General features: G+C 42.6%; 1 protein-coding gene across 1 annotated transcript; it reads left to right on the top strand.

Annotated features, from left to right (window-relative positions):
* Window positions 1–23,551, top strand: slc49a3 (solute carrier family 49 member 3). Its single transcript, XM_075481988.1, has 10 exons — window positions 1–430; window positions 5,767–5,925; window positions 6,039–6,255; window positions 8,260–8,336; window positions 10,585–10,722; window positions 13,253–13,369; window positions 13,447–13,599; window positions 21,209–21,366; window positions 22,429–22,532; window positions 22,653–23,551. The coding sequence occupies exons 1-10, from the start codon at window positions 278–280 to the stop codon at window positions 22,817–22,819; spliced, it is 1,443 nt and encodes a 480-aa protein (XP_075338103.1). The 5' UTR covers window positions 1–277; the 3' UTR covers window positions 22,820–23,551.

Here is a 23,551-nt window from a genome sequence, read left to right as displayed (position 1 = left end):
ACAATTCCCTGATTGTTGAAGCGATACTTGCTGACTTTTACCAGCTGCCTTTCCGGCGTCTATTTATGAGATAAAATCACACGAGAGTCAATCAGATGCCAACAGAGTTGATCTGCTGCCTGTTTGAACGAGCATAGAGTCGGTTTTTTAGACTGTTACGGATCTGCTGACCAGCCGCAGCTTAAACTTTGCCAAATGTTCGGGTGTTTTTGAGTGACGTTAGCTAACAAGCTAAGAAGCTAGCATAACCGCCGGGAATAAGCCGGTCAACTCGGTCATGGAGTCCAGCGGCGACACATCCGAGATTCGGACCGTGTGCGCGGCCGCAGAAGCAAAGCCAGAGCTCAAGAAACTTCTGTCGTTTAAAGTTTACAAGAGGAGGTGGTTCGTGCTGCTGGTGCTGTGTCTGTTAAACTGCTCCAACGCTACGGTGAGTCTGCGGTTGGTGTGTTGGTCGCAAGTCCGTAACACGTGACCGCTCGTGTCAAAAATGTGGTAAGAGTGGGACCAGAGTGGTGAGTGGGACAAAACGGAAAGATGTAGGGAAGCCCACCTCTGCCAAAACAAATAATAAAAAAAAAAAAGTTTAAATTAGGATAAAGTAGTTTATCATCCTGCCTGTACCTTTATTGTTTTAATTAGTCATATTTGTATTTGAAATATAAATAAAATACGGCACTAGTTTTTCTCAACCATTTAAAAAAAAACTTTATTTAAAACATGTTGTAGTGGCCATTTGTCCATTAAAAAAAACAAATTAAACTTAAACCAAACAAAGTCAAAAGACCACTGATGCACCATGGGGATGTGGTTTAACGCAGGCAAAAGAAGATGAATGTCCAAAAATGAATTCTTGCGTTTTTTTGACTTATTTATTTCCAAAACAATAAAACAAACAAAAGAACAAACAAAACCTACTGCTCTCTCCCTTTCCCTGGTAAAAACCATTGGCCCACCCTGGTGCCTACCTACATAAATAGCCTCAGGTGCCCAGTGTGACCCAATTAGCAAAATATTCTAAACAAATAATATTAGCAAGAAATATCTAATCTAAATAAAGCACTGAAATTAATCAAATAAAGTTACTCATAATTAGCAAATTAAATGTACAATTAGAACCAAAAAACAAAAACTAACTTTACAAATAGCTCCTACACATGTAAGTACATGTTGTGGGTTTGACTTTTTATTGAAGATCCTGATTATTTTTTAACAGCGAGTAAGTTTACATGACATTAGTAGAAAATGAAGTGTTGCATTAATCTGACCAAAGCCAGACTTGCATGTAAATATGTTAATAGGACTCATTGAGATAGTGTGAAATCTAAGCTCTCAGAAGCCGGACTAAGACAGCCGGATCGAATCATTCCTGAATGTGTAAACTCAGCTGGATTCAAACTAACCTTGTAGCTCAGTTTCAGCTGTTCACAAAGTCATTAATCATTTGGTTTGATTATTGATCCAGCAGCAATGATCAGTCAAACAACAATGAAAAGTCAAACTGTGTCTAATGTTTTTATTTCTGATGCAGATGCTTAGACAAAGATTACCAGAAACAATCAGTTGTTTCATGAAAAGATTTTTAGGTGTTGACGCTTTTTAACTAAAAAGTCTTAATTTGATGGATTATTTCCCCTTTGAACGAGATTCCCTTTAGCTCAGATATGTCATGATCCGTTTAGACTCCTATGGCCCATGTCTTGGTTTTCCCTTTTTGTTCATGTGTCACTGTTTCTCGTTTTATTTTGGTGGATCCTGATCTTTTATTGACTTCTGTTAGTTCTACTGCTGCCTTGTCACTCCTGGTTTCCGTTGCCGATTGCCCTCACCGGTCATTCGTTTGGTCATTTATCCATCAGTATATCTTCTCCTGGTTTTGCTTTGCTCCTTGGCAGATTATTGTTGTAATCCTGTTGGTTCTGTGTCATTTCCCCGTGTTTACCTTGTGGTTCCTCTCCCGGTCAACCGGTTTGTCCCGTTTTAGTTCTGTTCTGTTCAGTTTTTAGTTTTTTTTTATAAAACCACCATTCATCTCCACCAACCCGCCCTTTTCCCTCCAAACTACAACTATGAATCATAACAAGAAACAGGAGAATCAGAGGCACTGACAGTGTCAAAGTACCAAAGTGCAAAGAAACTGATGACTGAGGAAAATAGTGGACTTGAAAGAGAAAAGTTAGTGTTTCCATGTTTCTTTGTTCCTCGTCTTTCACACATTTCTAGTCACTATTAGAGTTACTCGGTTCTTAAAATGTGGAATACAAGTAGGGGTTGTTGGACAATGTTCACATAGAGAATGGGCATCAGTCAGTGGGGTCACATGGCTCTGAAGGGATCGGATTATTGGCTAAATTACAATAAGAATGAGCTGAGTAAGGGTAATTCTCCTTGGATATATGGCGGTGAATGAATGGGATCAGACGCACAAAGCGTGTCATACCCCGGTATGATAGGTGGCGCTGTACCCAACCCAGTTATCTCGGGGTCTGAATCCGATCCGATCCAATTCTTAGTCAGATTAAGGTGTCTACATGCAATTAATAACTCAGTCTGATTGTAATAATCCGATCCTTTCAGAGCCATGTGACCCCGCTGACTGACACCACGTGTGATGGAAGGACACGCAGCTTCAATAAATCCCTCGTTTGTGGATTTAAAACCTATTTTTTCTGTTTTCTTTCTGATAACACAGATCTTTCGGGTCTGTTCTTTTGACCTCTCTTATCATATTGATTTGCTCTTGGCTCAGAAGTTGCAGATTGTTCGGCGCGCTTCACTTATTAATATTTCATTCTGACCCGGCATCCCCGTTTTTCTGCTCATCTCGTGGTTTTGTCGCTTCCTTTGACAGCGTTTTGACAGACTCAGATTTCCAGGGTAAACAGAGCAGGAAGACGAGCCGTGGTTCCCTCTCGTGTTTGCATGACTCGGCATCGGTCCCCGGGGAGGCCGTCTTTGTGCAGCAGAGTGTGCCTGGAGGCCGGTGTGCCGCTCCGAGCCCCCCCCCCCTCGTGCATCGCCAGCTCCTGCGGGACTCGTCCTTTCAATGGGAGCCATTGTTTCCGGAGAACTGGTGTTGAACCCCACAAAAGAAGCTCAGCTGGTGGAGAGTCATTCATGAGGTGGCAAATAACAGCTGATGAGCCAGTTAGACATCAATCAGTGTGACATTAATGGGCCCACGGGAGTGAGGATTTATAAAACTATCAAAGGGGGGGGTCACTGATTGTTAGTCTTGTTAAGTCTGTTGTAAAGTAGCTCATAATAATCAACGTCCTCACAGTAAAAAGTGATGAATTCTCTATTTTTCATTTTGGATTTTCTTCTGAGCAAGATGGTGATTTCTCACCATGTCAGGAAATATTAAAAGTGATACAAGTGGCTCAGAAACGGCTCAGAAACGGCTCAGAAACGGCTCGGAAACGGCCCAGAAACGGCTCAGAAACGGCTCAGAAACGGCTCGGAAACGGCTCAGAAACGGCCCAGAAACGGCCCAGAAACGGCTCAGAAACGGCTCAGAAACGGCCCAGAAACGGCCCAGAAACGGCTCAGAAACGGCTCAGAAACGGCCCAGAAACGGCCCAGAAACGGCTCAGAAACGGCTCAGAAACGGCCCAGAAACGGCCCAGAAACGGCCCGGAAACGGCTCGGAAACGGCCCAGAAACGGTCCAGAAACGGCCCAGAAACGGCTCAGAAACGGCTCAGAAACGGCACAGAAACGGCGCAGAAACGGCTCAGAAACGGCGCAGAAACGGCCCGGAAACGGTTCAGAAACGGCGCAGAAACGGCCCGGAAACGGCTCGGAAACGGCTCAGAAACTGCTCGGAAACGGCCCGGAAACGGCCCGGAAACGGCTCGGAAACGGCTCAGAAACTGCTCAGAAACGGCCCGGAAACGGCTCAGAAACGGCTCAGAAACGGTCCAGAAACGGCACAGAAACGGCTCAGAAACGGCTCAGAAACGGCACAGAAACGGCACAGAAACGGCGCAGAAACGGCTCAGAAACGGCTCAGAAACGGCGCAGAAACGGCGCAGAAACGGCCCGGAAACGGTTCAGAAACGGCGCAGAAACGGCCCGGAAACGGCTCGGAAACGGCTCAGAAACTGCTCAGAAACGGCCCGGAAACGGCCCGGAAACGGCCCAGAAACGGCTCGGAAACGGCCCAGAAACGGTCCAGAAACGGCCCAGAAACGGCTCAGAAACGGTTCAGAAACGGCCCAGAAACGGCCCGGAAACGGCCCAGAAACGGCTCGGAAACGGCTCGGAAACGGCTCAGAAACGGTCCAGAAACGGCTCAGAAACGGCTCAGAAACGGTCCAGAAACGGCTCAGAAACGGCTCAGAAACGGCCCAGAAACGGCTCAGAAACGGCCCAGAAACGGCTCGGAAACGGCTCAGAAACGGCTCAGAAACGGCCCAGAAACGGCTCGGAAACTCTTAAGTTTTGAGTTTGTAAAGTGCCTCTAATCTTAGCTAATTCATTGCTAAACAGGTTTAACTCTTCTTGTGGTTTCCTCTTCAGCTCATTTGTGCCGGAGGCCGCCAGCTAGTCAGCTGACCTCATTTAAAAATGTGTTTTATCACTTCCTCATCTCAGCCAAACGTGCATTCGTCATGTGAAAGATGAACTGGGTCTCATCGTTCCCTTCATTTTATAACATTGAGTTCAGGCCACAAGACGAGAAAATACTCAGGGAGCTACTTTACGGTTTCAGTCAAAGTGTAGCAAAGCGTTGGATTATTATTATTTTACAGACATGATTTCATCAGTATTGTGCACCACAGTGTCTGTTGTACTGAATTACATTGTTGTAAAGTACTTTAAGTTGTTAATTATCAGTAACTGCAGTTTGTGCTGCGGAAATAAGCCTCCAGTTTTACTTCCTTCTTTATTTCCTCATAGTTGACTTTTTTTTTTTTTTAATTCCCAGCTGGAAAAAAAATCTTTTTCGCTTCAGCTTTATCCCATAAAGGCTGCTTTACCCTAAAATAATCAGCATTAAATGGTTGAATCTTCTATTTAAACCTCAGTCCTGAAGAAACGGTGTTTTATTCTAATTTGATCAACACTCTAAAGTAGCTTTTGTTTACATTAGGGCTGGGCGAGTTAACTCGTTAATTATTTAACGCCAATAAATGTTTTATCTCGCATTAATGCAGGTTTTATTATTTATTTTATTTATTTTATTTTGTAAAAGTATGTGGCTCACAGGCTTTTATTTTGTAAAAGTCTGCTGCTGTGGAACCGGAAAAGAAAGTAATCGGCGGATCCACCAAACATGGAGAAGGGTACGGAACTTTTACTCGGCCATTTTCATGTTAAAGTTCTTCCAGACGGCGGAGTCGACAGAACCAAAGTCATCTGTAAACACTGCCAAGTTGAATTGTCTTCTCAGCGTAGTAGTTCCAGTCTAAAATATCACTTAAAGGCAAAACACACAACTGATAGCAGCAAGTCATTCAAGGAAACAGACAGTGGAGCGAGGCTTCTACATAAAAACTACAGAAAGATGCTGATGTTAAAAGTGTGTTTGCACAACAAATGTTATGGCACTTTCATTCATATGGCAGCACATTTAAAATAAAGCTAAATGCTAAAAGCTATACGCTACTTTTGGATTCATTTTTGGATTCTGCGTACAAAAGCGATTAATCGTGATTAATCAGGGAAATCATGTGATTTTGAAATTAGATTAAACATTTTAATCGTTGCCCAGCTCTAGTTTTCTATAAATCATGATCGGACTCGTCTGTGTCCCCCACAGATATGGCTCACCTTCGCACCAGTGGCAAACCAGTCAGCCCAGTACCTGAAGGTCTCTTTGGGGGACATCAACTGGTTTTCACTGGTCTACATCGTGGTGGCCATCCCGCTCAGCTTCGGGACCACGTGGATGCTGGACTCCGTTGGCTTACGGATCACGGTAGAAACCGCCTGGTTCTCTTGTTTTCACGTGTCCTCACAGCTTTCTGCCTCTGGGAACTCATTTTTTCGGGGTGCAGTTTGACCTTTCACCCCTCTGCCACCCCTTCACAGCTGGTCCTGGGGTCCTGGCTGAACATGCTCGGAGCGCTGGGGCGTATCTTCGACCTACAGTGGGACGGGAGGTACCAGCTCAGGTACCCGCTGGTGATGCTGGGTCAGACCCTCGGCGCTCTGGCTCAGCCGCTCATCATTTTCACCCCCACCAAGCTGGCGGCTCTGTGGTTCCCCGACAGCCAGCGGGCCACGGCCAACACCATCGCCTCCATGTGTAAGTGACCGGAACGCTTTGTTCGGTTCAAACAAAAGCCCTCTCAGGTTGTTAAATGTGTTTGATTAAAAAGATGTTCCCCTGATGGCCAATTACATGTATTCCAGCAGGTTTTATGATCGTTTCACCACAGCCGGCTGTTAAACCGCCCCCTGATGCCGCTTTAAAAACCATATTAACACATTATTTTCATCCATCATTAGGATTTTGGACTAACTTTTGACCATCTTAGGACATGAGATGATAATAAATTGTAAATAATGGCACAAAAATGGTCTAAATTTAGAGGAAAAGTGATCCGTTTAATTTTGAATTAAAGGGATAGTTCGCCTCTTTTGAGATCCCGTATCAGCAACATAATTTATGAACATTTTCTCACCCCCTGCTGCGTCCTGTGAGTCATTCGCTTTTAGTTTAATTATGACTTTTAATCTCTTTTAGATTAAATTTAATGTCAGTGTTTATGTCCGTCATCGTGTTCCAGTTACCGGCTGAAGACCATAAAAATGAACTGGACCCGTTCCAACGTGCGCTTTAAAGTGGAGGCACGTGGGCGACTTAATTTCAGCGGGAAGAGTCGGAACGTTATGTTTCCATGCTGTGAGCCTCAGTGAGACTTTGTTAAAGGCCACCTGTGTGAAAAATGAACGAATAAAAAGGAGTTCAGTGAGCTCTGAAAAGCCGTTCCATCTGTAGCACCATTTATTATGCATACGCTTTACAGCACCGACCAATGGGACCGCAACGTCTTACTTTGTTCACCACTTCTACCATGTTGTCTGCTGAGTGAATTTAAAGGGACAGTTCGCCTCTTCTGACATGAAGCTGTGTAACATCCCATATCAGCAACATCATTTCTGAACATCTTCTTACCCCCTGCTGCGTCCTGTGAGCAGAGTTCCAGCCTCGTTTTGGTGTTGATGAAGGTAGTCCGGCTAGTTGGCTGGGGTTTAAAAAATAAAGCGTTTTGCTTCTCAAAACAATATGCGTTCAACAGAGTAATACATTTGCATCACAAAATGGTTCTCCAGGAAAAAGTCAGACCTCAGAATCTCTTGGCCCTATTTTCTCTCCCTTCGTATCACTGCCTGCTGCCGCCTGCCGCGCCTGTTACGGTGTTTGCTGCTCGGAAGCAGGGGACTGCTCGGTCTGCACTTCGGTCTGCACAGCACATAAACAAAAGGAAAGAGAAGGAAATGAAAGGAAAGGAAACAAAAGGAAAGGACACAAAAGGAAAGGAAACTAAACGAAAAGAAAGGAGACGGAAAGAAAGGAAAGAGATGGAAAGGAAAGAAAACAAAAGGAAAGGAAAGAAAAGGAAACAAAACAAAAGGAAACTAAAGGAAAGGAAAGGAAACAAAACAAGGAAACTAAACGAAAGGAAAGGAGACGAAAGGAAAGGAAACAAAACAAAAGGAAACTAAACGAAAGGAAAGGAGACGGAAAGAAAGGAAAGGAAAGAAAACAAAAGGAAAGAAAGGAAACTAAAGGAAAGGAAACAAAAGGAAAGGAAAGGAAACTAAATGAAAGGAAAGGAGACGGAAAGGAAGGAAAGGAAAGAAAACAAAAGGAAAGGAGAGGTCTGACTTTTTCCTGGAGAACCATTTTGTGATGCAAATGTATTACTCTGTTGAACGCATATTGTTTTGAGAAGCAAAACGCTTTATTTTTTAAACCCCAGCCAACTAGCCGGACTACCTTCATCAACACCAAAACGAGGCTGGAACTCTGCTCACAGGACGCAGCAGGGGGTAAGAAGATGTTCAGAAATGATGTTGCTGATATGGGATGTTACACAGCTTCATGTCAAAAGAGGCAAACTATCCCTTTAAGGGAATTTTGGCACCTGGTCCTTCTTAGTTCCACCTTGTGATAACTTTGTGTTATTTTGCTTTATTTGATGCCGTTTGGAGGATTGAAACGGGGAACTGAAAGTGTGCTGGTTGTAAATGTGGGACAGGGACCAGAATAACCCGCCGGTACACTTCTGCTTCCCCTCCTCAGCCAACCCCCTGGGGATCCTCCTCGCCAACGTGCTGTCTCCCATGATCGTCACAACATCGGACCAAATCCCAAAGCTGGTAAGTCCAAGTCTTCAGGAAGCACTGCGTCAGGATCTCTGCGTCGTGTCGCCACATGATTGGTGCTCTAAGTTAGTTTAGTAAAGTTTTAAAGTCAGGACTTAAACTCAAAGAAGCAGGAAAATCCACAAATATCTAAATGAGCATCTTTGGTAATCCAGCGGTTGTGATAACGAACAAAAAAACACCCCAAACTGGAGTAAGAGTGAACAAAGAAGGTTAAAAATCCGGGTGAGAGGAAGTTTTCTGATGATAAAACAGGAAGTTAAGTCGACTGACCCTAAAAAAAAACAACTAAAAACTGAAAAGATAAAGAACAAACAAGCTGAAAGAGGACGACTCGGACAGCAAAACGAGACAAAACTGGAGCTGAAAGGATGAATTCTGCCCTTAAAAAAAGTGCAGACGTGTCTCATGTTTAGAATCTCATTTTATTCACAGCTCAGTAATCACAAAGATGTGAAATCTCTGTTTTATATGCGAGTTATTTAGGTTTTACGTCGGCTTTTGAGGGCTGTTGCATCGCTTTTCTTTTCTCTGTCAACTTGGAGCAATCCGACGTTTGATTTGGGATTATTCATGATTTATTCTGACTCGTTTTAAGCGGCTTTGAGTGTCAAACTTGACAGAAAAACTCAAAGTTTGTGGGGTTTTTTTACAATCTTTTGGTGCAGTTTTTAGCTCTGGTTCAGGTCTGCTGGTCTGCTGGAGACTCGCTGTGTGAAGTTTGCATGTTTCCTGCAGCTGTGGGGTTTTCCTCCCTCAGTTCAAACACATGCATGTCAGCGTATTTAGTTCTTCTGCACCGGCTGCATGAGTGAGCCTGCACTGTCGCCCTGTGGAGACCACAACCCTGCAGGACTCCCTGTAACCTCCCACAGGCCGTGCAGCTCAGAGACTGACAATAATACTGAGTATTAATGAAACATTTTGCCTCATGTCATTACCTTTTTCATTTAAACTGAACTGTTGTGTTAGTCCAACCCATATCAGATCATAATGTGGTTGAGAATCAAACCACTCATGCATGTGGACGCTTAACTCGACTCGAATGGGTTTTTGTGAAAAACAGGAAAGTGTAAGCGAGTATTAATACGCCCCATTTTCCAATAAAGCTGCTCCCATTCACACATTTTTCTGCTTCTTTTGTCAGGAAACTAAAACATGTGACTGAAAATCAAACCATTGAGTCACTTTGAGCATCTCCAGACTGTCGCTCTGCTCAAATAAAACCCTGATTTTCCTAATAAAATCCAGTTGTTTTTGTAATTAAATCCTGATTTTTTTTTTTTTTTTTTTTTTTTTTTTTTTCCTAATAAAATCCAATTTCTTATATAAAACCCTGTTTTTTTTTCTAATAAAACCCTGATTTTTTTTTTTTTTTTTTTTTTTTTTTTATAAAACTCTGATTTTCCTAATAAAATCCTGTTTTTTTTCTAATAAAATCCTGTTTTTTTTTTTTAAATAAAACCCTGATTGTTCTTATAAAATCCTGTTTTTTTTGTAATAAAATCCTGATTTTTTTTTTTTTTTTTTTTTTTAATAAAACCCTGATTGTTCTTATAAAATCCTGTTTTTTTTGTAATAAAATCCTAATTTTTTTTTTTTTTTCTAGTAAAATCCAAATTTTTTTAAATAAAACCCTGATTTTTTTTTTTTCTAATAAAATCCTGATTTTTTTTTTTTTTTGTTTTCTAATAAAACCCTGATTGTTCTTATAAAATCCTGTTTTTTTTTTGTAATAAAATCCTAATTTTTTTAAAATAAAACCCTGATTGTTCTAATAAAATCCTGATTTTTTTTTTTTTTTTTTTTTTTTCTAATAAAATCCTGGATCCTAACCCAGCTGTCACAGAGCGAGTCCACCACAGAGCTGAAGCAGACGAATGAAAAAGACCGTTTAGACTCACCGGTTTTCTGCCAGTTCACGGGGAGGAACACGCAAACTCCACCCAGAAAGAATCCAGTCCAGACTCCAACCCCCACACCGCCGTGCTGTCTGACATCAGATGCTCTTCAGTTGAGAAGTGGAAGCCCCTTCAGTCCACGTTAACTGTTACAAAATTTGACCTGATGGACCAAAAGATGCCAGAAAACGGCTTTTTAACCGTGTGCAGCAGATAACTAAAGAGAAAGCAAAGAAAACTATTATTTAAAATACAGTCATAGATTTCCGTCCCTTTAAAGATACCTGTGGGGCTGCTAACACCCATTTACCGCCACTTCGTTTGTGTTTCTCCTCCTCTAGCTGCTCATCTATGCAGTCCCAGCATGCCTCATCTGTTTCCTAGCAACAGTGGGGATACGGAGCAGCGAACCCCCCACCGCACCGTCAGCCAGTGCCGAGTCCTCCGCGTCAGAACCCTTCGTGCAGGGTTTCAAACTGGTAAGATCACACAAAGTCAGACTTATTGCCCTCTCAGACGAGCTTTCTGTCCTTTCTTTAAGGAGTCTTCAGGAATAGTTCTCCAGGCTTCTTGAAGGACATCCCAAAGCTCTTCTTTGGATGTGGGCTGCCTTTTGTTGCGTTCTCTGCCAACATGATCCCACACTGCTTCAGTAATGTTGAGCTCCGGGCTCTGGGGAGGATTCATCCCTCCATCAGACCTGCTGCCACTGATTTTCAGCCCACTTCTTGTGTCCTTTGGCCCAGCTCAGCCTTTTCTCCCTGTTTCCCTTCCTTAAGAACGGCTTCCTGACAGCCACCCTTCCATGGAGCCCATTTCTGATCAGGCTTGGGCCAACAGCAGATGGATCAGCTGAAGGTTTTTTGTGCTTGAATGATTCATGGGTCAGAGTTAAAGGGATAATCCGGAGTAAAATGCACTTTGGATCAATTTACGGGATGTTGGGAGTACATACGTTGAGTTGACATCAAAATCATGTCATGTCGGATGTGTTTTGAGAATTTCTATTTGACCGTTTTTAGCCAAAAGTCGTTAGCCTGGAAGTCAGAGGGGCATATCGTATCGCCGCTACAAAACGCTATTTTTATACCTCTTCTACAGCTACAAACAACATAACACTTACGTGGTAGTGAGTAGAGGGTCCCTAAAGCCAAACCGAAGTGTCCCGAGGTCTTCATGTGGTCGGATATAGAGTCCAGAATGAATTTAATCAAGCCAGTACCTTTCCGGAAATGTGTCTGCTGCAGCTGCCGCTACAGACCGTGGTGAAGTTGGTTTGAAAAAAAAGACACCGTATTTCCTTATTGTGAATATCTGTCGAATATCCAATATCAAAGTGGCCTAACAAAGAAAAAACATTTCTCTGAAAATGTTCAGGTGCAAAGACTGGTCTGAAAATGAGAGAAAAGGCAGAAAATGTCCAATAAAAAAAACACTTTGAAAGACCTTCAGAAAGCTACGGAAGCCCAAAGCGGCCGTGGTACGTATAAACTTTTTTTTGATGGTTTTCTCCAGATAACGAGTTAATTTACCGATGGTTTTCGAGGCCTCTTTTTCTCCCCAGTCCGCCCCTGTTTATATGTGTTTTATGTGTTCGCAGTTTGTTCGTCTTGTAGAGATAACTTTCATATCAGCCCGCGTCCTTTAAGGAGCTCAGCAGGCGTTTACACCTCATTGATCCAGCTGAGAGGACCTGAGGCCGTCTCCATGGTTACCCAATGATGCACGAGAGGTGCCGTTAGCGTTTTCTGGAGATAACGAGATAAATAACTCGTTATCTCGAGAAAACGATAAGGGCATGATTGGTGTGCGTTAAACCTGATTCCATTCTTCAAAAGCTTGTCACCCCAGCGGGATTTGCTTTGTGCATTTTCACAAGTTTGTTACACAAACGCTCCACATTCATTCCATGTTTGATTCATAGGCTACTTTATTCAGTTTTCAATGAAAGGGGGGTAAAGATGGGTAAACCTTTGCCAGAAATACATATAAACACATATAAACAGGGGCGGACTGGGGAGAAAAAGTGGCCTCGAAAACCATCGGTAAATTAACTCGTTGTCTGGAGAAAACCATCAAAAAAAAGTTTATAAGTACCACGTCCGCTCTGGGCTTCCGTAGAAAGCTGCAGAACTAAGACCACTTTAGAAGATTACAATAAGAGTCTGGCTGCTTGGAAGGAAACAGAAAGAAATGAGGGCTTTTCCACAACTTATGGGAGTTAAACCCTCTGCAGATGGGAAGAGAATCATAAGAAGGTGACATGTCTCCACCAAAGGAAGCGTCTCCGTCGGGTAACTGAGGACGTCCTGGTCTCCAGTGATGCTGAGAACGTTTGTTCTCTTTAGGATGAAGATGAAAAACTTTACAAAACATTTCAGCAAACAAAGAATCAACCAAATTAGACACACTGGAAAAAAATGCCCCTCCAAAAATAAGTAAGAAAAACAACAAATAAAAGACGTTTTTGCTTGAAATAAGCAAAAAAATCTGCCAATGGAACTAGTGAAAATCGGCTTGTCAAGATTTCTTGAAATAAAATGTGATATTTAGGACTTTTTGAGTTAAAAGTGATCTTGGAATTAGCTTAAAAACCTCTTCAAATGTAAAAAAAAAAGCTTGTTTCATATGATATGTGACTCAAAACAATGTTTTCAAGACTTTTTCATTTAACAAGATATTCCAGATGTATTGTCTTAAAACAAGTCCCTATATCTGGCTGAAATGGTACGGTTGTTGTGTCTTATATTAAGTGTTATCTTATATTAATGAGATATTTGGACTAGAAATGAGACAAATATAGTTGGTAAGACTTTGATTTTTTTCCAGTGCACAAGCACTCGAGTCCAATGCAGTCGGTGTCGTTCACCACTTCTTCTCCTGAGAGGGAAGTTTTGGATGTTAGTGTCAGAGGCAGGTGGCAGACGCTTGTTTTTAATCGTATAATCAGTGGTTTTGTTGTTAATTTCTTCTCCTCTGTGTGGTTTTTACACCCCCCCCCCTCTGCAGTTACTCAGGAACAAAGCCTACCTCGTCCTGCTGCTGTGCTTCGGCTCGGGAATCGCCGTCTTCACCTGCTTCTCCATCCTGCTGGAGCAGATCCTGTGTGTGCAGGGATACGCCACCGTAAGTGCACATCTGGACTGACACTTACATGTTTGTTTGTTTTTTTCTGAATGAGCCTTTAATTCTGACCCCGGCAGGACTTTGCTGGCTTGTGCGGCGCCCTCTTCATCGTGTTCGGCATCCTCGGTTCCGGCGCTCTGGGTCTCTACGTCGATAAGACGAAGAAGTTCATCGAGGCCACGAAGATCAACATGAGCCTCTCAGCTCTGGCCTGCATCGCCTTCTCAGTGGTGAGAACACAGACGACCGTCTGACATTTACGGGGAGTAACAGATCGTGTTGGAAGACTTTCTCTGATGACAAATCTGATCATTTCGTGCTCTCCAAGTGATTTAAATCTCTTGTTGTCTATTAAATAGGGCAACGATTAAAATGTTTAATCTAATTAATCGCATGATTTCCCTGATTAATCACGATTAATCGCATTTGTACGCAGAATCCCAAAATGAATTCAAAAGTAGTGTATAGCTTTTAGCATTTAGTTTTATTTTAAATGTGCTGCCATATGAATGAAAGTGCCATAACATTTGTTGTGCAAACACACTTTTAACATCAGCATCTTTCTGTAGTTTTTATGTAGAAGCCTCGCTCCACTGTCTGTTTCCTTGAATGACTTGCTGCTATCAGTTGTGTGTTTTGCCTTTAAGTGATATTTTAGACTGGAACTACTACGCTGAGAAGACAATTCAACTTGGCAGAGTTTACAGATGACTTTGGTTCTGTCGACTCCGCCGTCTGGAAGAACTTTAAAATGAAAATGGCCGAGTAAAAGTTCCGTACCCTTCTCCATGTTTGGTGGATCCGCCGATTACTTTCTTTTCCTGTTCCACAGCAGACAGCAGCAGACTTTTACAAAATAAAAGCCTGTGAGCGACAGACTTTTACAATAATAAAATAAATAATAAAACAGGGGGGGTCCGTGGCGTAGTGGGTTGAGCAGGCGCCCCATGTACAGAGGCTATAGTCCTCGCTGCAGCTGGCCGCGGTTCGAGTCCCGCATCGGACGGCCCTGTGCTGCGTGTTGTTCCCCCTCTTTCTGCTTCCTGCTTCTTTTTTAAATTTTTTTCAATTTTCCCCCCAATTTTTTTTTTAAATGTATATAACATGCGTTAATGCGCGATAAAATATTTATCGGCGTTAAATAATCAATACGTTAACCAATCCAAAACGTAAGAAATGCTTCAAACGAGCTGAATTTCAACTCAACTCAAACTTTATTTAGAGAGCACATTTAAAAAACAACCGAGGTTGACCAAAGTGCTGTAGAGGATAAAAGCTGCATTAAAGGTAAAAGTGACTCAGATAATGCTACCGTTCCCAGCAGTTAAAATCAATAGACACTAAAACACAGTGCAATAAAATACATTAAAATTAATCAAATAAAGATATAAAACAAATCAAGGTTATCAGCCAAGAGTCTGCTTAAATATGATTAAAAGCCAGGGAGAGAAAGTGTGTTTTTAAGGAGGATTTAAAAGCCTCAAAAGGTGAACCGTGTTGTTCACTGACTCGGGCCCTTACCGTCACTGACCGAGTCGGTAACCTGGGAGTGTTGATAGACTCAGATCTGACTTCCAGCAGCCACATCAAAGCTGATATCTTTGAACTTATCTGGACTGTTGCTTGATTTTAAATTCATTTAAATTATTAGGCCTTCGCAGCCTATTGCTTCTGAAGGATTTTCTTCTCCACACGGAATCGTGAATGGGGGGGCCTAAACGTATTCAAAAACTCACCAAACTTTACCCAAAATTGTCCCCCGCTTGAAATCGCATGATTTTAATGGAGTCGAAAGTGGGCGTCGCCAAACTGCTCTACAGCGCCACCTAACGTGAGACGGCCCGAACCGCACATCGTAGAGACGTGAAACTCGGTATGTATGTAGATCGCCTCAAATCAAGAACAAAAGTCTCTTGGAGGTATGCTCTAAAACGTACAAGGAGGCGGCCATTTTGGGTCAAAGGGCAAATTTTGGCCATTTTTCAGATTTACACACCTCGTAGGAAAACTTTCACGCCCCGGGGATTTTGAGCTACGGACTTATCTTCATCTTTGGTCGGTATGCAGTTAAGGGATGGGGGCACAAAGGTTATCAGAAATCTTGAGTTTTTGAGCATGTTTAGGGGGCTTGGCATCTAAGCCCCGCCCCCTCAGAGCAGGAAGTCACCTTTTTTCCTTGGAAAGCTCCATCTCTGGCCCCCTTCACCTAATCAACATGATCTTGCTTTAGAATACAGATAACAAGTTGGTCTCACTTGCCTTAAAGCACCAATCAGTTGAAGGCGTGGCGGCGAGGTCTGAGTATGCACGCCGTGACCATACGTTTGGCTCTAAATTCTACAGTTTTGAGCCGAGATGCACCAAACTCACTGGGATCGATCCTAATCCGCCCCCCAACAGGTGTGCAGTCCAATATCTGATGGGCGTGGTCTAATGCCTCCACAGCTTTCACCGACAATCGTGAAACTCAGCACACCTGTGCGTCTTGTCAGGACCCAACAGGAAGTCCGCCATTTTGGACAAAAGTTGCCATTTTGTCTCTTAAACAGACGTTGTATTTGAGCTAACTCCTTCTACAGCTTTTAACGTGCGGACTTCATACTCACGGAGCAGAGTCTTGAGGCATTGAAGAGCAAAAGTTATCAAAGGTGTTTGGCTACATCACAGTATGTGGGCGTGGCTAAGCGTCAAAGTCCGACCTTTCGCCATGAAACATCATGATGGAATAACTTCCACATGCAAGGTCGTGGGTTGATGAAACTTTCTGTGTGTCTTAACAGACCAGCTGTAATCACACTCACATCGTCTTTGCTGACGTCACTAAGCCCCGCCCCCTTCAAACAGGAAGTGAGCTGTTTTACATCACACCTAAATTCATGCAGGTTTAAAGCTGTGTTTGATGACATTCAACAGCATGATGCTGAATCCTCTAACCCTGGCTGCTGGCTGAAGCCTGTGGGCGTGGCAGAATGGCAAATTCCAATCTTGACCTCCTTGACTTGACCTCAAAGTCCCCATCGCGGCACTTCGGGCAGCTGGGCTCATGGGCCACCCACTGCTCAATGCAGACCCGGCAACCTATCAGGCTGCGGCAGCATGAGCTAAAATAATGTAACCGAGGGTCTTCTTGACTGGATATACTGAGGTACATAAAAGAACCACACGTAAAGTTTAACATTCGCTGGCTCGAACAGCGGCCACCTTTCATTCACCTCTTCAGTTACAGGTTAAGGCGAGACACTACAGGTGAATAGGGTAATATTTTAAAATGATAGATATCACCATGAAACTTCTTCAGTTGATTACTTATACAAGTATGGAAAAAAAATGTATTACAAGTTTTAGAAATTTGTATGTTTAATTATGCAAATGAGCCATTATCTCATTAAATATGCGCACATTTGCACATGTTTCCGTTAGATAGATCTGAACATGTGATAAAGCCAGGTGCAAAATTCTTTTTTCATTTTGTGTATTAGAGGGATTTCAGGATATCCCATAGCCAAGTTGTAACTTTGATTTTACAAATATATGCAACAAAATTTGAAACAAATGCGCTCACTTTCACATCCAAATCATGATGTATATATAAAAAGCAAAATGAGTATTAATGAATTTAACAGTATTTGTATAAAACGCAGACTGTGAGACACAAAATGAAATATATTTATTTGTAAATAATTAAACGTATTTGTGATGTGTGTGGAACTGGTGGATTGTCATTTACACATTTGTCAGTAGTTTTGAGACTAATCTCTCTCCGTAGGAGCCGGAGTACCCGGAGAGAACCCACGCATACACGGGGAGAACATGCAAACTCCACACAGAAAGGCCCCAGCCGGGAGTTGAAACGAAAAATGAAAAAAGTCATTTCCAAAAAACAAATTTGGGCCGTTATTTGATTTGGGTTTTTACGTTTTTCGTTTTTTTTTTTTTATGAAGACAGCAAAATCTGTTTTTCCGTTTTCGGTTTAAAACGAAAAATGGAAAAAGGACAGCTTTTTCCGTTTTGACAGAAAAACAGATTATAATTTGCTACCCTGACCGTTAGAAAGATAAGTAAATAACATCACTGTCCTACTAACAGTTTTTCATACTTATTGGCTTGGCACAACAATGCAAATCTATATTAAACACAAATAACTCTCTAAAAACCCTCAAAGCATTTTTATTAAACCTGGATTTCCTCATCTGCATCTTTTCGTGGGTTTCTCCACCAAAGCAGTTCCAGAGATGGTTCGGAGTCAAAGCCTAATTTATCGCCGAAGAAGCTCTGGAAGCGATGGTGGAAATGCTTTTGGCCCAATAGTACAGATGTGGCTATTGAAAATTTGGAGAATCAGACAACAACAACCACAAACTGTTGAGCAGCTGAAATCTTTGATTCAACCAGAGTGGACACAGATTCCTCTGAAAAACAATCAGTATCCTCAGTTCCCAAAGCATTAAAAAGTCTCATTAAAGGAAGCTAAAGGAACACAAAGGGAAAATTGACTCTAGAACAACTTTTATTGAGTTTGTTGACGCATCAGATTCTACATTTAGTGTAATTTTCTTTGGTCAGAAGCTCTGAAAACCCCTTCTTCGACTTTTTAAATAAAGGTTGGAATCATTTACAAATTACAGGTAAACATTTTGATCACAGGAATGAGGCGGAAGCGGCAGATAAAATTTATGTTGTTACTTTATTTGTAAATTTAATTTAGCAGGATATCGGCGCGTTCTTTTAAGCTCATCGATTGGTTTGTTCAGTTCTTCCTCTTCTGGCTCTCCTTTTTTTGGCGTGGCGACGGCTTCTCTTTATATAGTTAATCGATGGAGTCGTTGGCTTTGATCAACTCTTTGTTGACTTTTGTTGGTGCCTCTGTTTTTCGGCGTTTTTCCAAAAGATTTTCAATGTTTTCATTTGTGCTTTTAAGAAATTTGCTATATACATCAAAAGAGTTTTGAAAATATCCACTTTGTCTCAGGAGCGCATCTTTCTTTAACATTTGCTCTCTGATGATGCACAGCTGGTTTTCATCCTCCTCAAGTTTTAACTACTGTTTTTTTTTTTTAAAGGACTTTCTTGGACCTCCCTCCTCTGTTTTATCTTTTCTTCTGCCTCCTGAATTTTTTCCCGGAGCTCACAAACTGCCTGTTTCAGGGCCTGATTCTCCTGACGGACAGAAACATTTTCCTGGGTCATGTCTCGACAGGTCTGCGCTGTTACTTCAAGCTCTAGCGTGATTTCCTTCATCTGATCCTTGAGTTCCTGCAGAGCTCTGTCTTTGAGTTCCATGCTCTCTTTTTCCACTTGCAAACTTACCTCCACTTCCATCTTTGCCCTCAGGATATCATCCTTTTGTTGTCTTAAAGATTGATTTCCCGGGGCGGTCGGTGTCAGTGGGTTGAGCAGGCGCCCCATGTACAGAGGCTATAACCCTCGCTGCAGCTGGCCCCGGTTCCAGTCCCGCACAGAGCGGCCCTGTGCTGCGTGTTGTTCCCCCTCTCTCTGTCCCTTGCATTCTTGTTTCTCTCCAACTGTCCCATCATAAAAGGCATATTATGACTAAAATGCCCACCACACAAAGGATCCCTTGGAGTAAACAAAATAGATTTTTCTCTTTTACTTTCTTTTGCTTCCTCGTCTGCTCCATTGGTTCTTTTTCTGCATCGTTTGTCATAATCTGTTGCTCTAATGTCTTATTTAACTTCACCATTGGTTCTTTTACTGCATTGTTTGTCAGAATCTTTTGCTTTAAAGTCTTATTTAACTTCACCATTGGTTCTTTTGCTGCATTGTTTGTCAGAATCTGTTGCTCTATTGTCTTATTTAACTTCTCCATTGGTTCTTTTTCTGCATCGTTTGTCATAATCTGTTGCTCTAATGTCTTATTTAACTTCTCCATTGGTTCTTTTTCTGCATTGTTAGTCATAATCTGTTGCTCTAATGTCTTATTTAACTTCTCCATTGGTTCTTTTTCTGCATTGTTAGTCATAATCTGTTGCTCTAATGTCTTATTTAACTTCACCATTGGTTCTTTTTCTGCATCGTTAGTCATAATCTGTTGCTTTAAAATCTTATTTAACTTCTCCATTGGTTCTTTTTCTGCATTGTACTCATTCTCTATGGTCAACTGTTCATTTTGTATCTGGAGGTCCCTTTCCTTTTCGTTTTTGCTTTTGCTTTGTAAACGCTCTATTTCAATCAATCTTCTGTATTCCAAGTCTTGTAATTCTCCCAAAGTCCCTTGGAACTGAGGACTTTCTTGGACCTCCCTCCTCTGTTTTATCGTTTCTTCTCCATCCTGAATTTTTTCCCGGAGCTCACAAACTGCCTGTTTCAGGGCCTGATTCTCCTGACGGGCAGAAAGATTTTCCTGGGTCATGTCTCGAGAGGTCTGCGCTGTTACTTCAAGCTCTAGCGTGATTTCCTTCATCTGATCCTTGAGTTCCTGCAGAGCTCTGTCTTTGAGTTCCATGCTCTCTTTTTCCACTTGCAAACTTACCTCCATTGCTTCTTTTTCTGCTTTGTTTGTCCGAATCTGTTGCTTCAAGTTCCTATTCCTATCTTGCATGAACTCTAACGACTTCTCCAATTCAAAGTTTGTCTTGTACAAACTCTTGATTTCTTCCAGAAAGATTTCATTCTCGCTTTTGAGAGTCTCGCTCTCTTTTGAGAGAGCCTGGGGAGAATCTGACATTTTTCACTTTCTGTAAAAACAAAAACGTCTCTATCAACTAACAACTGTGTTGTTGTTGTTCCAAACACTCAGATTTATGATCTTTGTGTATTCACTGTTAACTTGTCCAGATGTGTCCGTCTCACGTCGCTGGGGAATTAGAACAAAAACTGGGGAGTTGGTTAACTATTTGGCTGGGGTATGCAGTCATGACATCATTAACGATGTCATCATTACATCATTAATGATGTCATGACTGTTTGAATGTTTGCTGACATCACACTGATGTGTCTGATCTCATTATGACATCACAGTGATGACATTCTTTTGATGACTGTTCTATCATTTTTGGCTACATCACAGTATGTGGGCGTGGCTAAGCTTTAAAGTCTGACCTTTCACTAAGCCCCGCCCCCTTTGAACAGAACTGTGTTTCACATTACTCCTAAATTCATGCAGGTTTGATGCTGTGTTTGATGACATTCAAAGTCCTTCTCTCACCACTGGCTGCTGACTGGAGCCTGTGGGCGTGGCAGAATGGCAAATTTCAATCCCTCGCCGTTTGCATAGCTCTAAATCACACATACGTCATCCGATTTGCACCTAACTAGATAAGAATGACAATTCTTATCTACAACAGTGAACCTCTAAAGAGCCCAATAGGATTATATTGGAGTGTGACGCCAGTGCGCCTCCTAGATCATGTAAACAGCTTTATCTCCCTGAGACATCGTCCGATCTGCACCGTATTTTTTGTGCATCATTACGGAGCAGCGCTCGAACGATTGGTGTGGTACACTGTTGACGTCACTAAACCCCGCCCCCACAAAACAGGAAGTGACGGTAACTCCATGACCACGTCGGGGCGGCGGTGCCGGCACTCCCGCGGGCGCAAGGCCGGAGCTGCGCTTGGCTGCGAGGGCCGATATCACTGCCCGCAGTTTTAATTTGATTTGTTTCTCTTTATATTCTTTTATGTATTTAAATGCTTCTTCCACTCGCTGCTGCAATGCTTTTATTTTATGTGAAGCACTTTGAACTGTTTTGAACACGAAATGTGCTACAAATCAATTTGATTTGATTTGAGTCCATGTTTGAGGACACAGATCTCCTTTTAATGAGGGTTTTAGGACATATTAAACGGGTTTTCTTCTCCCTCCTTTCTGCCTCGCAGGTGTCTCTGATGCCCCGGCAGAAAGTCGCCGTCGCCACCGTCTGCTCTCTCCTCGGCCTCTTCGGTTTCTCCATCTACCCGGTGGTCATGGAGCTGTCCGTGGAGAGCTCGTACCCGGTCGGAGAGGCCACATCCACCGGACTCATCTTCATATCGGGGTAAACTCGCCGTCTGAACATATTTCACTGAGTAAAGCTCGTTCTGGAGATCAGATCAACTGGAGCTGAAAGAGTTTTTACTAAGATGGAGGCTGTAGGTCAGGTGGGAAAGATAAGGAAGACTTCCCTCTTCCTCAGCGTGCAGGTCCACGACGAGCCCCAGAATATCACGGACTTAAGGTAGATTTACCCCAAATTAAAACCTTTTAAAATAACTCCACAGGGACCAAAGCTTTCAGTATTTACTGAATCCATTCCTGTGGGCTTTCTGCAGAGGTCATACTGTTTTTTAAAATGGCCGCCGTCCTTAGAAGCCATCTTTAACCATCTTTAAAGTGGAGCCAGCAGGCTGTTGGCTGCAGGACACATAGATAAAACTTCACATTTCTGATGATCTGATACGCCTGTGAGACACTTTTCTTTTGTATCCTTTCAACCCTTTTGTTTGAACTTTGACTCCTTCCTTCCGTTGCTATTTTAATCGCATTTATCAGTTTTATTCTCATTTTTTTTGCTGTTTTTTTGGTCTTAACTTGACTTTTGCTCTGAAAAACACTTTTCAGGCTTTCCTTGGTGTTAGTTTTAATTAGGGCTGGGCGAGTTAACTCGTTATTATCGCGTTAACTTGTTAATTATTTAACGCCGATAATAAATAATTTTATGGCGCATTAACGCAGGTTTTATTTTTGTAAAAGTCTGTTGAATGCATCACATTCACAGTTACAGCAAACACCACGAAGCATGGAGGAATAAAATAAAGATAAACTAGCAGCTAACATCACCGCTACAGGTGTGAAGCTAACGGAGCTAACCGGCGCTACTTCCTGTTTTACTGGTTTCAACATAAAAGCACGTATTTCAAAATAAACGTGAAGTGCTGAAACTTGTGTCTGAGTCGGTTTGTTTCCTTCAGTTTAACGTCTATTATCTGGTTTGTTTGATAGTTTTAATCACTCTGCATCATGTGTGTTTGCAGCTGATGAGTCCTGCTTGTTTTGTGGATGTTTCCAGATGTGTCCAGATGTGTTTTCATGTATATTCGTGACCGTTTCTGCCTTCCAGGCAGGTGCTGTCGGTGCTCTACATCACCATCCTTCAGGCTTTAACCAAACGGATGGCCGACTCTCCTCTGTCCACCTGCGGGGATGAAGTCCTGAGCTGGAGAGGTAGGTCACATGATGCTCCACCTCTGAACCAATCAGATTCTCCCGCTTCAACACGTCAGCATCCTGACCTCTGCCGGGGGAAGAAACAGATTAAAGCCCAACCTTCTCTGGTGTCCTCAGTGCCCATGATGGTGATGGCGGGGCTGTGCTCCTTCTTCACCTGCCTCTTCGTCTTCTTCTTCCACACCCGCTACAGACGCCTGGAGGCTGAAGAACGAGCCACTTACGGGGCAGAAAATCACCGCAGCAACGGCGGCGGCGAAGACGCTCCGAGCGGGGACACGTGAAGAACCTCGTGGCTGTGATCTCAGACATTCCCACACACTGTGACTCCTTTGTACCATGTTTATATGTGCCAAATACTTCAAAACCTGACAAAGAAAAGTACTAATCTTATAAAATGTGCTTAAAAGAAATATTATTTACAATATTCCACTCTGTTTATTCTAAAAGTCATAAAATGTGAATCTGGGAATCTGTTACTTACCCAAAACATCCAGATGTTTTAATAAATACAGAAATCAGACGTCACACGAACATTCTGACAGTGAAACGCACCTAAAAAAGTGGAAATAGTTGTAATGTTTGGCCTTTTCTCCGGATCAAATCGAGGGAAAAAGTAATCTGATTACTCTGTTTCGGCTCCTCTGGGTACCGACCATCTGCCCCGCACCGTCCAGGACTGTGAGACGTTCGTTTTCTTTCTGTTTCTCTGCACCAAACGATTGTTCCCTTAAATGGAAAGTTCAGAGAGACAGGAAGCAGGGGGCAGAGAGAGGGGGAACAACATGCAGCACAGTGACTGGAACTGTGGCCAGCTGCAGCGAGGACTATAGCCTCTGTACATGGGGGGCTGCTCAACCCACTACGCCACGGACCCCCGCGTACTTGCCTTTTACCCCCCCCCCGCGTTCTTTCCCTTTTACCACCCCCCCGCGTTATTTCCCTTTTACCCGCCGTACCCCCCCGCGTACTTGCCTTTTACCCCCCCGCGTTATTTCCCTTTTACCCGCCGTACC

This window comes from Odontesthes bonariensis, chromosome 13 (assembly GCF_027942865.1).
Source record: "Odontesthes bonariensis isolate fOdoBon6 chromosome 13, fOdoBon6.hap1, whole genome shotgun sequence".
NCBI classification, from domain to species: Eukaryota; Metazoa; Chordata; class Actinopteri; order Atheriniformes; family Atherinopsidae; genus Odontesthes; species Odontesthes bonariensis.
Note: the sequence above shows the minus strand (reverse complement) of the source record. Positions and strands in the feature narration are given on the sequence as shown.